The sequence below is a fragment of the Enhydra lutris genome, unplaced genomic scaffold (genome assembly GCF_002288905.1).
Source record: "Enhydra lutris kenyoni isolate GAN:26980312 unplaced genomic scaffold, ASM228890v2 scaffoldscaffold8, whole genome shotgun sequence".
NCBI lineage: Eukaryota > Metazoa > Chordata > Mammalia > Carnivora > Mustelidae > Enhydra > Enhydra lutris.
The window spans coordinates 26,494,605-26,511,158 of NW_019154092.1; the positions used below are offsets into that span (position 1 = coordinate 26,494,605).

Sequence of the window (16,554 nt, forward strand, 5' to 3'; positions counted from 1 at the left end):
TGCCTGCCTCTCTGCCTGCTTGTGATCTCTCTCTGTCAAATAAATAAATAAAAATCTTTAAAAAAAAATTTAAAAAAAATAAAGCCATGGGTTCTACATTAGACTAAAGTTTAAATATTAGCTCAACAATTCTATATCTCAGTTTTTTCAAGTGTAAACTAGGAACAATAACTGCACCTACTTCTTGGGCTCGTTATGGTGATTAGGTAAGATCAAACATGCTAAGTGCTAAGAATAATGCCTAGCACATGTTCAAAAACTCCACGAACAACATCTAATACGACTTCTTACTTTGAAAGCTATGGCAGCTAAACCCAGTATGGTTCACATCTTTGTTATCTCTGGTCACACTGTCTTCCTCATATTCTTAATCCTGTACAGTCTGTATACTACTGCTGTAATCAAACCTCCTACTGTCCCATTCCACCCCACAGGTCTATATTACGTGAAGCATACTCCTCCAGGTCCTCAATTTCTTCTTTTTATGCTTCTATATCTTACTTTAACTGAAATTTGGCTGAGTACATAGCTTCCTCTATAGCCCTCTTGACAACAAATGCTGTTCTTCCACCATCCTCCACATCTCTGGTCATAATGTATCATTAACGTAGTTCTCAGTGCCACTTCCTGATGATTTCTTCCTCCTATCTCTTCTGTCAAAACACCCATTTTTTGGTCATAAACTTCTCCACGGTTTTTCATTTTTTATGTCCTCATACTGACATACTAAAACCAGCAACAGTAACTCAGTACAGCAGATTCTTTGGGGGAAGAGAAAAGGATGAATATTTTGAAGTATCTGAGGGAAACACTGCTTCACTTCACATTCATCTCATGCGTCTGTGAAGCAGGAGCGTACCACCTAGATGAGAAACACTTCTCTAGGCTTCTCTTCTGTATCATCTCTTGGCTTCAATTATTAAAAGCTTCACCATGAATTTGCTTTCCTCTTTTTAATCCTGAGTCTTGTCATCATGTGGACAACTTTATCGTCTAAGTAGACCACTCATTCAACATCTTCTCCAAGTTAGTATATTCAAAACCCAGCCATCTACCTTCTAAGGCCATGCTGTGATTTTTTTTAGCCACTTAAAATAGCTACCTCTGAAATAATACTCTGTCACTCCACTCTCTAACAACTATCTCCCATCTCTCCAGCTCTCTCACTCAATTATACTTCTATTCTTAGTGTCACAGGGATGACCAATCACTTTGGCCCTCTATTTCGGTGTTTCTCAACTTCAGTTACTGTGACATAACTACTGTTTAGCAGTCATTCACTCCCCTCACCCTTCCCACTGGGGGACTGTGGATCCTCCTTGTTGATTGTGAAGGTGAGGCTAACTGGCCAATGGAATATTAATGTCTTTGATGCAAACAAAAGCCTTAAATGTGCTCTCACAATATGGATCACATTTGTACTCAAGATATGCCAGGAAAAGAACATATCCAAGGAACTGCTGCCCATTTGGACTAAGCCCAAAATATATATGGTGCAGACATGAACCCACCCACAGCTTAAAGATGAGCTTCAAGCCAAAAAGTAGTTGACCCGCAGATCCATGAGCGTAAGAATGCCTTGCAGGCTATTGAATGCTGGAAAGGTTTGTTATGAAGCATTACTGTGGCAACAATGACTGATATGGACGCACGCTGCTATCATCTGAGGACTTTAAAAAATTAAGATGCCTGGGTTCTACTGCCAGAGATTCTGACTGAGCTGGCATTGAGCACTGGGATTTTCTAAAAATTCCCCAGGTAATTCTAATGTGCAGCCCGGGTTGGAAAAAACTGCCACTTTTTATCCTTTTCTAACCTGTCTTGTTTTCACATACTTCCATGTAGTTATTATTTAATCTGATGTTTTATTTTCAATCCATTACTCTACTTTAGTTTGATCATCTAGGTGGTATGCCCCTTCTTCACAGGCATGTAAGATGAATGGGAGGTGAAGTGATGATCAAACTTGTCCTGTTCCACATACTTCCCTGCACTGTCTAGCTTCTATGATTCTTTTTAACCCCAATAGAATCATGTGGAAAACTACTAAATGCCCTTGCCTCTAAAGCACAGCCAGGGTTTTAACAGCTAAGGTTAAAAAGAAGCACTGTGGAATCTAAGGTATTTAGGAAGTACATGAAGCAGGACGGGTCCAGTGAACAAGAGACAAAGTAGAACAATCGGTTAAAACGAAACATCAGGGAATCAAAACTGCTCATGAAAGTTCATGAAGTCAAGACAAATTCAACAGAGATAAAAAATAAAATTTTTTTCCTCAACTATGGCTGCACTTTAGAGCAACATTAAGACCTGAACAAAAAGGATTTTATAAATAACTTAAATGGTTAAAATTTTTTAAAAAATCTGGCAACAGTGTTGGTAAAGGTATGGGGCAAAGGGAATTCCCATATACTGCTAGTGAGATGTACAAGTTGGTTAAACTACTTTGGAAGAATTCCTAGATAAGTATGCCCCCGCCCCCCAAAAAAAAAGGCAAGCACACATACACCAGGAGATTATACACAAGATTATCACAGCCGAATCCAAAATAGCTCAAATAGGGAAATAATCCAAAAGTCCATCAATAGTAGAGTAGATAAATAAATTGTTCCGGCATGTTCAAACATTCATAAGGCAATGAAAATTCTATTGCTTCATGCAATAGTTGACAATTACTAACATATTATTAAATGAAAGAAGCCAGACGTAAAAAGAATATGCTCTGTAATTCCATTTATATAAGAAGTTCAAAAAATGCCCTAAACAAATCAAAATATAGTTGTATATTTGGTTGGAAAAATTATAAAAAGAAACAAAGTGACTACAATATTGGGGGCACACGGGATAGTAACTGGGAGGGAATACACAGGGGGCTTCTGTGATGCTAGCAATATTCTATTTCCTCAATAGAAGTGGTTATTTTGGTGTTAACTTTGTGGGGGAAAAAAAAAATCACCATAGTCATACATGTTGTTTTTGAACACTTTTCTGTGTGTTAACCTTAACAAAGAAAGGGTTTAAAAGTGGTTAACACCATTTAAGTTACTTTTTAAATATGTCTGATGTTAATGCTATCAAGGTCTTAATTTTGCCCAGCAATCTGTGTGTCCTTAGCCAGCTTCTTCTGACTCTTCTCAGAAGTTACCCTAAATCTTATAAATAACTTAAAAACTTCTCAAAAATGTTCTTTCCTTTATTCTCTTATCACCTATATTACTTTGAGTAGCTAACCTTGCTCCTAGAAATACTCCCTAAAATGGAAGCACTCCATAATGTGTGAAATGTTAAAATTTTCTCCCTAATTTCTTCTCTCCTTGTTTCAAAAGTACGGAAGTCCCTTCTGCAGTCCAGAGCTAATCCCATCATTCTTTGGTATATCTTTCCATCTATTAAGGATTCTGTTATTCTCCCTGTATCCCATCATTTCCTTTAAGATCATAAACATAACCATATCCTACTATTAAGAAAACAATATTGAGTGGCTATTCCCAGATCCCTGTTCATAGCCCAGCTTCCTGGGTGGTCCACACTAGTAGACTGCACTTACTTACCTCCCAATCTCTCCTCAACCTATTATATCCTGATTCCATTCCCATTATATAGTAACATTCTTCTAAAAAACCACTAATAACCTCTTCATTGTCATATCCAATAAATAATTTTTTCATCCATTTCATCCATTTCTGCAGCATTTTAAACAGTTAAACCATTTTTTTTTTCCTTGAACTGTTCAAAAGCTGAGTGAGAACTTTCGCCTCATTGGTCTTTTCTTCCTAATTACTTCTTAACTAGTCTTCTTTGTGGATTCCTTTTTCTTCAGCTTTTCTCTCAGATGTCATTGTTCTGCAGGTCACTGTTCTCTTTTTGTTCTATCCCACACCATCCCCACCCTTATCCAGGGTGAATTTTTCACCAAAATTCATACCTTCAATTATCACTTAAAAGTCTTGTTCTAATAGACATCTCTCCATCTTTTCTTATACCTGCAAACTAGCAGCTTTTTGAAGTGTCATCTGACTTAGGACTTCTTGTTTTTAGAACCTTAAGTTTACATAATCAAGCTACTTACCAAAATTGCAAATACAGATGCCCCTTGAAGAACACAGGGGTTAGGGATGCCGACCTCCACACAGTCAAAAATCTGTGTACACCTTCTGACTACCCAGAAATTTAACTACTAATAGCCTACTCCTGACTCAAAGCCTTACCAATAACATAAACTGTCGATTAACACATATTTGCTATGTTATATGAATTACATATTATATTTTTATGATAAAGTGAGCTGGAGAAAGGAAAATGTTAAGAAAATCCTTAAGAGAAAATACATTAACAATACTGTATTTATCAAAAAAGATCATGTACAAGTAGACCTACATAGTTTGAACTACATTGTTCAAGGGTCAACTGAACATGATTCTCCAAGTTTAGCACTTAGCACTTAATAAATCTTAATAATGTTGTCTAAATTTGAACTGTTTGACAAGTCTATACTCTAGTCATTTCTTACATTTAATTTGTGTCTAAAACAAAACCAAAATGATAAAATACTTTTTCTTGGTTTTGACTTACTGATAAACCTGCTCACCTAGAGGAAACATTCAGCAACTGAGGTGTCGAAGGCAATATCCACCTTTAACCACAGCTGTAGCATACAGTAATCATAGTAAAGGGTAAATTATTTAAGAGCAATTTCCATAGACTCAGTATTATTCTGAATTTCTTCTTCAATACTGGGGTTAATGCCCTTGTTAAAATAAATAAGTGTGTGCGTGTGTGTGCACATATGCACTGCAGAAAAATTTTAAAATAAACCTCAGACCTTTTTTGATGAAATGGATGATTAAATGATTCTGGATAGTGAAGACTTGTTTTAATGAGATTAGAAAGCTGCTCTACTGATGGTCTTAAAGGAACTGTAGTGTTTTCTGGCCTGAAAAATTTTAATAGTTCCATTTCTGGTGGCTCCTGAGAAAAGAAAAAAATATATTTGACAATAAAAACACTGTCTTGTTAAAATATAACATATACAAACAAAAGAAGTTAAAACCAGTTGAGATAAAGGAAAGCATGAACAATACTTTTCTGCTCTTATTTACACTAACAGAATCATCCGTGATACAACTTGTATTCCTAAAGAATCTAGGATCAGAGTCCTTTATTCATTCCCTATTTATTATGTGGAGTTAGATTTGAGTTCTGGCAACTTCATGTATTAGCTCTGTGATCTTGGATAAGGTATTTAATACTTTAAGACAAGTTCCCTACTTGTAAAAAGGGGTTCATAATTTCAAAATCTGTTGTCATTCTCATTTGGTAAAATTCCTTATTACTTAGTACTTAAGCCACAAACACTAAATTGTATAGTACTCGCTTTAATTGTTGAAGAACTAAAATTGCCTTAAAACTTCATTTTGAAAATAGACTGCTGTGTTTTATAGATTATAGTACTTCATATGTATTAACTGAAAGTTAAAATGCATGTAAAAGTCTCAATATAGCCAGTGTCAGGCACACCATAAACATTTCAGTATCATTATCACCTAAATGAAAACAGAGAATATCGCACCCTTTCTACTATTATTATCTTTTTTAAGCTTTTTTTCTCCATTTTTCTTTACCATCCAGGAAAATTTTGATTTTTAATTTCCTGCTAGCCTTCTTGGGATTTTTGATCTGCACTAGGGATTGGCTACCTATAGCCCATGGGCCAAATCCAGCCTGCTTCCTGTTTTCGTAAAGAAAGTTTTATATCCATTTGTTTATATACTGTCTATGATTGCTTTTGGACTCCAACAACAAAGATGAGTAATTAAGACAAAGACCTTCTGGCCAGCATAGCCTAAAATATTATCATCTGGCTACTGACAGAAAAAGTTTGCTGATCCCTGATGTATACAGCTGTAAAAGCAAGAACTAAATTTGCTTTTGATTTAGAAGTCAGAGAAAAATAACTAAATGTTTACTTTGGAAGAAAGAAAAGAAGAGAAGCAGAACTTCTGGGGAACTAGTTATGTTCTATTTCTTGATCTGGGTTCTGGTTATACTGGAGTGTTCTTCGGTTTGTGAAATTCAGAGCTACTCAACTATTCTGTATTTATCTTATACTTTAATAGAATGTTTAAAAAATGCATTCTTGTTTAAAATATTCTAAACATAAAAAAATAAGCTATTGTTTGAGGCTTCTAAACTATACTAAATAAATTTCCATATACCACTTAGCAGTGAAAAACACATGAACAATGGCCACAGAAGAATATCAAAGACCTGAGCTAATTTACTGAGAGAATATTTAAAAGTTTCCCCCCTCCCAGCTTAAAAGTAGCAAAAAGTATTTTCACAACCAGTGATAAATATTTGTCCAGTAATCTGACAGTAAGGATCTGATTCATACCTTATGACAGTTCCACCACAAGACAGGCAAGGAGTAAAGAACTATTATCTTTGTCTTATAAGTGAGTAGTAAGTTATGTAAGTAATTTGGTCATCAATCTGAAAGCCTTTGGGCTCCAAATTTATTATTCACAATATTATGAAACTGCTTTATCTCCCAAACTCAGTTAATCATATAAAGAGAATAAAAAATATTTCAAAGGTGAAAAACAGAGAAACAAAAATGATATGCCATTCATGGTATATAAAATGACAATATAACAAAAATAAATTTTATAGAAATCACTTTTTCATTTTCTAAATGCTAACTTTGCCAATGTTTAAGATGTTCCAAATTATCAGAAATTATGTAACATATATATACGACTAAAACTTGAGACTTCTGTATTAATCAAAGGTGAAGAAATAATTTTTTATTTAAGAAATAGATTTGGGGTTAAATTTGATATCTTCCTTAAAACTAATGTAATATTACCATTTGTAACCACTGAAGTAAAAACTGATTCAAGTTGGAGAACTGCCAATGGATGCTAAAACTAGTGGACCTAGGTTTGATAGGAAACCAGACATTTACAAAGGTCCAAATTATCTCCCCACAAATTACTTATTAGAAAAGGAAAGGAAAAACAGTAACTATACTGCAGAAAAATATGGGGATAACACCTTAATCAAATGATCCATCAATGATAACAAAACAAATTAATAGCAAGTGCTTTATGATATAATACACTGACAAGGACATAACATCAATTCTGTAGTATTCCTGCCAAAAAATGTATAATCTTAATCATGAGGAAACACAAGAAAAACTCAAAAAGGCATTATTCTATATTAAAATAAATAGCCCACGCTCTTCAAAAACGTCAACGACAAAATGACAGGTCAAGGCTCAGAAACTGTCCCAGATTAAAGGAGACTAAAGAGACATGATAAGTAAATGTTAATACATGATCCTGGACTGGATCATGGGTAGGAAAAAAAAAATTGTCAAGCATATATATGATATCTGAATATGGACTACATATGAGTGCAAACTTCCTGAATTTAATAATAGTGTCTGTGATTATGTAAGAATTACCCTTATTTTTCAGAATACTCAGTGAAGTAAACAGGGGTAAAGAAGAATGTCTGCAATTTACTTGGAAGTAATTACTTGGGGAATGATTAAGAAAAAGAAAAATCAATATGTACATAAATAGAGAAAAAATGATAAAGCCAAGAAGGTAAAATGCTAACCACTGCTGAACCTCAGTGAAAAGTAGAAGAGTCCTTTATATTATTCTTGCAGCCTTTCTGCAAGTTTGAAAATTATTTCAAAATAAAAGTTTTCAAAATAATGAGAAAGCTTGAAATTGAGATCCAAAACTCATAAATACAATACGAGGTCACTGTTCAAATTACTGGATGTGCTTAAAGTTTGTTCATATATACTAAGAGAACTTTTTGGTAAGATGAAATAGTTTCTCATAAGAAATCAGAAATCACTGTATTAAGCACTATTACCAGCTGCTGCACCACTCCTCGGGGCATCCTTTACATTTTATGTTTTGCCCTCCCTGGAGTTCTGCAGTAGTATCGGCATGGTCCCCTTCTTCTCAAGCAAATTATCTTTTTGCAACTATGAATTCTAGATTCAATATAGAATATTTATTAGAAACCTCAAGATCACAAGTGCATCTTATTTCTCTTACGAGATGCTAATAAATTTTAATTTATGCCCAATTCTCCTTTTAGTGTTCTGCCACCAACCCCACCACTCAAATCTCAATATAAAAGCCTGATCAATCCAGACCCCTTCGAAAACCCAAAAACCAACCAAACAAAAAACTCCGCAATTCACAAGATGACCCAAAGAAAACTCTTATTACCTGTTTCTGAGGACATGAAAAGGCTTCTTTTCCTATAGTGTGAAGAATAACATGATGCTGACCTTCCAAAATAAGCTGCTTACTATCTTCCACTACGTAAGCCTAAACATACAAAGCACAAAAATGTTAACTTTCTTGGCAGTCACCTCAAAAGGAATGAACGCAATATTTGATAGAAGGTAGAAATATTACGGCTACTTAACAATTATCAACACCATGGCTGTGTCAGAATTTCTACTTTTGTATATTCGTTCAATCAATAAAGAATCTATCAAAATCCGTTTTGCCTCAATGTAACACAGTTGGCCTCAATATGTTAGGGATACATACATCTTAAGATCTTTTTAAATTTTTTCTAAGAGAGGTCTTAAGAAACTAGTCCAAAAAACAGTGCTAGAACACAAGCCTTTTTGTTACTGGACTGCCAATATACAGGCAAAACATTTTTTCTCAGTCTTGCTTCTGAAATGCTTCAGGGTTTATCACCTAGTAGAACAAAATCCGTGAGTACAGTCATCAATCTTCTACGTGGAAACGTCACACCCTTGGATATCTTAAACATAAGTATATACATTTAAAAAAAAAAAAGATTGATTTCATCTATATCAAAACACTGGGCCCAGCATATGACTCATCACTGTCTTGAATGCTTCTGTTCCAGAGAAAATGTTATATGTATATGGCTTTGATATACTGTTATCATCACATTATGCAAATGCAAAGGCTTAAAAACTTTTTGACAAGCTCAATTTTTTTTACTATCAGATTCAACAGACATAAAATCTCTCGGGCAAAGTGCTATAGAAGTTTTAAAAGTTTTCATTTCATATTTTCAATTTGTGATTTAATCATGGCTAGTTTTGCCACCCACAGACCACACTTGGAATAGTGCTGCATGAAGACACAGGACAGGCTGGGACCTGCTCAGTGCACATTAACACACAGCCCAGCAATGCTGGAGTTGAACACCTGCTGGGGTAGGCCTTTAGTGGAGAAGATGAATACTGAAGGGTAAGGTCTGAGACATATCCTATGTTTTTTCCAGTGGTCTCATGGGATTGAACAAAAATCACCCAAAGCCTTGTTGAATTCTCTAATGTCTTCTCCTCTCTGCTTAATTTTTTAAAATAAACCTTTATATTTTGTTAAGACTGGTCAGGAATTGTTCTGTACCCCTTTTCCAATTATTTTTCATAAAAATATTGTCTGACCTCTCCATTTTTCTTCTACATCCTATTTTATTGGAAGACTACCATGCTTCCTGTTTCCTACTCCACAACTTAAATGACTTTTTAAGTTTCCTTTCATGTGGTGTGTCATTTTTGCATTATCTAGAGACCTCACTAAAGAAAATCTACCACTTTCTCAAATGAGATTTGATAACCTTATCTTAGATACTAGTCACTACCAATTTAATATCCTATTCCTTACTCTATTCAAACTTTCATTTTCTAGCCAAGGAGCAACATAATCTTAGCATTCTTCTTCATGTAATCAGCAATACTAGTAGTAGTAGGCTGCTATTCAGGGCTGTTTTTTCCCCCAGCCAAAGTAACTGTGGAGTACAGATACATTACTCAAAATCTTGTCTCTGACATATTACAAATTGTTACATGGCAGAAATCTGGGGAGTGCAGCCACATATCCCAAGGATCTAGTATACATTTAATGAGGGGTTCGTTTACATTAAGGAGCAATATCGCTGAGCCTGAAAATAGAAGCTTCTTGATTTCTAAGCTTTAAGAACAATTAATTTCAAGCTAAAAATGTGTAACTGATCTTTTTAATAATAAATACCTAAATCAATGAAAGTATCAATTTGTTTAAGCAGTTTTATCAAAACTCATGCAAAAAGAAAAAGAAAAAAAAAAACTCACACCAGCTTGGTTTAAAAAAAATGTTTATTAGAAAATGTATGATATAATTTAAAAAAATAGAATATCTGAAACAATTTAAAAATACGTGTATTGATCATCTACTATGGGAGTATCTCTATGTGAGTCCTTGTTTCAGACACCAGGAAATCAAACCTTTCCACACTGTCCAGGTAACTATCCTTGGACAAGACCCTTAATTTCACTGTAGAATTGTCTTTTAAAAAGTAATATATAATTATACATTACATGCAACATAATTTATATATAATTACAAATTCTTATAATATATGCATAAAATACAAAAGGGTGCACTGTGAAAAACAAGCCTCCTTTGTATTATAGTAAGTAACTTCAAGGAAGACTAATGGCTAAACCATCGCATTCTGGTCTGCCATGTGCGGATCTTATCTGGATATGATTTTTAAAACTTAAAATATTTTCAAATACTCTGGAAAAACTGAAAACAAACCCAACAAATAGATAATAATTCAGAATTATTGTTAATTTAGTTGGGTGAGATAAAAATACTCTGGGGTTATTGTTAAATAAGAGAGTCCTCATCTGCTAGAAATAAATATGGAAGCACTTAAAAGTAAAATATTATGGTATTTTAAAACATACTACAGCAAAAAATAAAGGAAGGTAAAAATGAAAGAAAACAAAGGAGAGGGGCTAATGGAATAGATGAAAAATGAAGAGCAACATATTAGTGACCATGGAGCCTGAGTAATGGGTACCTGAATGTTCATAAATGTTCATAGTGCTATTTTTTCTTCTTTGGTGTTTGAAAATGCCCATAATAAGGAGTTTAATAATGATACCCGTTGTCATGGAGCTTATCATATCTACAATATTTTCAGTACCACTAAGAAGTAACAATAACAAAGAAGAAAGTTATCTAATTTGAATGAATTCTTTTCTAAGTAAAAAAGTCATTACGGGGTGGGGGTGGCACCTGGGTGGCTCAATAGGTTAAGCTTCTGCCTTTGGCTCAGGTCATGGTCTCAAGATCCTGGGATCGAGCCCCAAATCAGGCTCCCCAATCAGTGGGGAGTCTGCTTCTCCCTCTCCCTCTGCCCTTCCTCCTGCTTGTGCATGTGCACTCTCTCTCTCTCTCAAATAAATAAATAAAACCTCAGAAAAAAAAAAGATTTAAAAAGTCATTATGAGGATGGGGGGGATGGGTGAGCCTGGTGGTGGGTATTAAGGAGGACATGTACTGCACTGGAGCACACTGGGTGTTATATGTAAACAATGAATCTTGGAACACTACATCAAAAACTAATGATGTACTGTATGGTGACTAACATAGCACCATAAAAATTTTTTTTTAAAAAGTAATTATGGAACTGTTAAAAAAAGGTATAAATACTAAAACTGAAAATTTTACGCAGAAAAATATAAATATCAGCTTACATTTGTTCTTTAGCTTAAGGCTCAAGTATCTACAAAGCAAGGCTTCTGAAATAATTTTGTAACACATACCTTCCATAGTACGACAATATTCAAATCCACCTCACTGCACTTCTGAATTAATCTCACAGCATCCTCTACTGACTGTTTTTCTGCATGCACAGATGGCTGGGCTTGTGGTTTCTTCAATTCAGAAGATAAACTTCGATAAAAGAAGTCTGCACATGGACTTGCTGAGCTTATTATCTGTTAAGAAAAAATCACTTACCTACATAAATGTTTTCAACTAAATATACCCTGCCAAAATGTATACTTCTCTCCATATTTCTATATTAACTAAAAGGCTAATTCAATCATTTCTTGTCAATGTGTCAGTACAGGGAGGCTGTAAAACACACTAAGACAGTTAAACACCTAAAATATTTGGTACAAATTACCCTGAATCTTAAAGTTGCTATCTCAAAATAATTAAACTACACTGCCATGACATTAGTCCAAGTATTGAGGGAAGGTAATGGATAGTTCTAAGAAAATGAATAAAAAATAAATTGCTGAAAAGTAATATTCTTTGTACTATTAAAATAACAAATATCTCATTCAAATACTTAGAACATTAGACAACATCTAACAAAACAGAATGCAAATGTAATTGCTAATCTTAATATAGCTTTTATACTTGAAGGGAGAGAACATGAAAAAAGAATTTTAAAAAATTTTAAATGGAATTGGAACTACAGGGATTTCCTTTAATGGAATATTGTTTCATAGTAAAATCTCTATACTTATGATTCCCTGCATTATAGGCTATGTTATATAAATGCTAAGTTTCAAGTTAATTATTAAATAATAATATGTAAGTTTTCGCCTTTAAGAGTGAACTATTTTCTGGTAAACAATTGTTCCAATAGGTTTCTCATTAACCTATAGTGCTTGGTGAGTTCTATTTACTCAACCAGATTCATCAAAAGGGAAAATGTCTTTGTTTCTACTTTCTTCAACAATACTATACAAAATTATTTGACAACAAATACAGTAAAAATTACAATCTTAATATAATTTAAGGGCCTTGATTTATCTCTAACGATTTTAAGTTTCAAAAAAGAAATGAACAGAACAAACAACTGAAATCATGAAATCTAAATTCAATCATTCAAGAGGCACAATGTGGCTCTATTTGGAAATTACTGGGCTTTTGGTACTCTGAGATATTTCTAAATAACTATTTCTTCAAATAGTCAAAAGACAACCACAAAGAATGTGGGAGATGAAGGCAAATGATAAGAGAAATACGAAAGTGTAAGAATGTCTAAGATTATCAAAGAAAAAAATACAAAGAAGAAACAGTAACTGAATCAGTAGCAATAATAACAGTAACAGGGCACAACTACATGGAATTTTACACCCTTGGTCCAATGTTTCTCAAAAGAGATCACCAGATCACCTCTTCCGATTATCTCCAGAGCTGGCTGAAAATGCCTCCCCAACTCTAAAACTGTGGTTCATTACATCTTGGGTGGTTTGGGAAGGCAAAGCCCTCATTTTTACAAAATTTCCTAGATCAAAAATAGTGTCTACAGGCTGATAACTTCAACATCACCTAGGAACTTATAACAATTCATTATACGTATTTTTTAAGTAAACTCTGTGCCCAATGTGAGCTTAAATTCATGACCCCAAGATCAAGAATCACATGCTTCACTGACTGCATGAGCCAGGTGCCCCACCATCTAGCAATTTAGACCCTCAGATCCCACCCCAGGCCAACTGAATTAGAATCTGCATTTCAACAAGAACCCCAAATGACTCATACGCACAGTCTCTAAAAGTTTGAAAACCACTGCTCTACGTGATTCTTACAAATAATTAAGCTGGACTATCACTGTCCTAGACAACATATTTAAAATCCCTCAAAATTTTTTATTTGGATGTCAGAACCATATGAAACACCAAAATCTACATGATTATCATCTTTATATTCCACTCTGACCACTTTCCCTAATAAATAGGTTCCCTTGTATAATCCGGTTTCATTTTTTAATCCCAAGGATTATACTTTTTACCTGTGATATCCTCAAAAGGAAGTTAGTTTTAAATAACTAATTAAAATGGTATAATCCATATAGCTTCTCCGCTCTGTTTTAGAACACGAAGGTAAGTTGTAAATCTGAACAAAACTGACATGTTCATCCACAAAAGATTCTGTGGATTACAAAAGCAATAGTTTTGCCAAAATAGTGAGATATTCTAAAACTGTGACTTTTGAAATCAAATGCTATTGTGCTTATTTGCATACCTGTTCATTTCCAAAGATGATATCTGCAAAGATATATTTTTCTGAGAACTGTGTGGCAACTAAAAAACAGGGGAAAACAAACTAATCAATATCATTGTCATGAAATATAAAATGACCCTTAGGAAAGTGTGAAAATAAAATGAATTTACCTTCTTTTTCCCTACATCGTACTGCCTTGAAGCAAAATTTTCCCTTCTCTCTACTAGCAAGTTTGGCATCTAGAAAGAAAAGAAAAAATTTCTAAGACCTTTCTCAGCTGCTCATGACAGGGTAAAACATAATTCATTATTCAAACTTCCTTAAACTGAAAAATAATTCATAGTTACAAATAATGTTTAATGAAAAACCTCTCTTTTCATCTCCATAAAGCAAATTTCATTCAGCTCTTAAAAAGGAAGAAATTCAATTTTCTTGAAATTCATGTTTGTGCATGCATGCGTGCGCGCGTGCGTGTGTGTGAGTGTGTGTGTGACATTACAGATAAACCGAAAAGTTTAAAAGATCAGAACCTGGGAACCAGGGAGCCCACATTCCCATCACTCTACCATTTCTTCATTTCCTTTCAGTATTTTTTCATATATATGATTTATATCAATATTAGTATATGCACATACTGTCCTATGATGCATTTTCTCACTATTGCAAACACTCTGAAAATGTTAATGTATTTTAATGACTAAAAAATAGTCTGAGTTATAATTTAATTCACATTAAATCTACACTGAATTTCTCTGCATTAAACATAACCTTGCAATACAATGCTCTGTTTTCAATGTATGGATTTTCATGTATTTTGAATTAATTTCTTTGTATAATTTCCAAAAGTAAGGATTACCAATAGACTAAATACGAGTTTAAACATTTTCGTATTTTTTGAAATATACTGTATAACTCTCCAGAAACAGCAAATATCATTCTGCCAGCTTCACTCCACTCTTAACAAGTACTTAGCATTCTCATATTACTGCCAGGATAATAAACCTAAAGAAATATTCTGGAAAACAATTTGTCAATATATTTATCACAAGTATGTATATTCTTCTGTTTGAGTGTTATATAGGTATGGAAATACATGGAAAAGTCAGTCACTATAGAGGTATCATCATCATACACAGAGAAACAGCCTACCAATGGCAAAGGAAACCAAAAGAAACTTCCATTTTCTCGTCTACATGTTTCTGTATTGTTTGAAATTTTGAAAGTAATCATGTACTTAGGCACTGATTTTCCAACTGAATAAAGAAAATGCAAACAGAAAGATGTGGAAGGAAATAAAAAGATGGAGAAGAATGGATTAAGAAAGGTAATTTGATTCACAGTCAAATAAACTACTGAAAACACAACTGAATGCTTAAAAAAGTTAATTATTAAATTATTTTTTGAAAAGGTACCAACAATCTTATATGATATTATAGTACTACTCTGATACTCTGAAGCAATGAAGATATGAAAATTTACTATGAAGAGGGGAAAAGTCACAAACCTACCTTTGTTTTCAGAGAGATTTACAGATTTCTGTAACTTCCAGTGTTTGCTACTACTTGATACTTGTACTATATGGAATTCCTTAACACCTGCTTCACTCTATCAAAAAGAAATAAGAGTCATTTAGGACTTAGGAGCACAAACTTAGAGTATAATGAAAACAATATTCTGACACTGTTACCAAAGTAACATAAGATGAAATTTTTATTTTGAAATAAACAATATACATTTCAAAAAGTTTAAGTTATTTAAATTCTTCCTTAGACATTCTTTTTTTCTTTTAAGAATGCTCCACATTGAGCATGGAGCCCAAAGCAATCTTGAACTCACCACCCTGAGATCAAGACCTGAGCTGAAATCGAGAGCTGGATGTTTAACTGACTTTGCCACCCAGGTGTCCCCTCCTTAAACATTCTGAAAACAGAGAAGTCAACATTTTACCCAAAAACTATATTTAACTATAATGTACACCCCATGGCAAATTTTAGAATATTGAACAGTATTCAATTATTAAAACCTATCATAATGAGTTACTGGGAGTATTTAATAGATCAAACATTATTTGTTATCAATTTTTTTTTTTTTAAGATTTACTTACCTATTTTAGAGAGAAGAGACAGAGTGTGTGTGTGTGTGTGTGCAAGCATCGGGGGGAGAGGCAGAGGGAGAGAGAGAGAGAGAAGAGAAACTTAAGCAGACTCTGCCCTGAGCGTGGAGTCTGAGAGCAGAGCCTGGGCCTAAACTAAGAATCAGAGGCTTAACCAACTGCACCACCCAGGAACCCCTTGTTGTCAATTTTGAATCAAAACTGTAACATTTTCTTTTAATTTCTTCTAATCTTTCTGAGGTATCTCATTCTCATTAAGGTAAAGACAAACAACAAAAACAAATCAGAATCCCAAAATATAGCCAATGCACATGAAGTTAAACTGTACATAATTTTTTATTCTCCTGAATGAGAACTAATTTGAAATTATTAAAATCTTAAAATTTTAGGAACACCTGGGAGGCTCTGGCAGTTAAGCCTCAGGTCATGATCCCAGAGTCCTGGGATAGAGTCCCACATTGGGCTCCTTACTCAAGAGGAGAGCCTGCTTCTCCCTCTACTTGCCACTCCCCCTGCTTATGCTCTGTGACAAATAAATAAAATCTTTAAAAATAATAAATAGGGACGCCTGGGTGGCTCAGTTGGTTGGGCAGCTGCCTTCGGCTCAGGTCATGGTCC

The 16,554-nt window shown here is 34.1% G+C and overlaps 1 protein-coding gene across 3 annotated transcripts in view; it reads right to left on the reverse strand.

Moving 5' to 3' along the window:
* The window catches only part of LOC111142485 (trafficking protein particle complex 8), a 76,740-nt gene that overhangs the window by 4,233 nt on the left and 55,953 nt on the right, over positions 1-16,554 (reverse strand). For all 3 annotated transcript variants that reach the window (XM_022495687.1, XM_022495686.1, XM_022495688.1), the window contains 6 exons: positions 15,332-15,428; positions 13,994-14,062; positions 13,845-13,903; positions 11,624-11,797; positions 8,262-8,363; positions 4,823-4,968 (listed from right to left, as the gene is read on the reverse strand). In XM_022495687.1, coding sequence (XP_022351395.1) covers positions 4,823-4,968; positions 8,262-8,363; positions 11,624-11,797; positions 13,845-13,903; positions 13,994-14,062; positions 15,332-15,428 — 647 coding nt within the window. The remainder of the gene's footprint in view (positions 1-4,822; positions 4,969-8,261; positions 8,364-11,623; positions 11,798-13,844; positions 13,904-13,993; positions 14,063-15,331; positions 15,429-16,554) is intronic.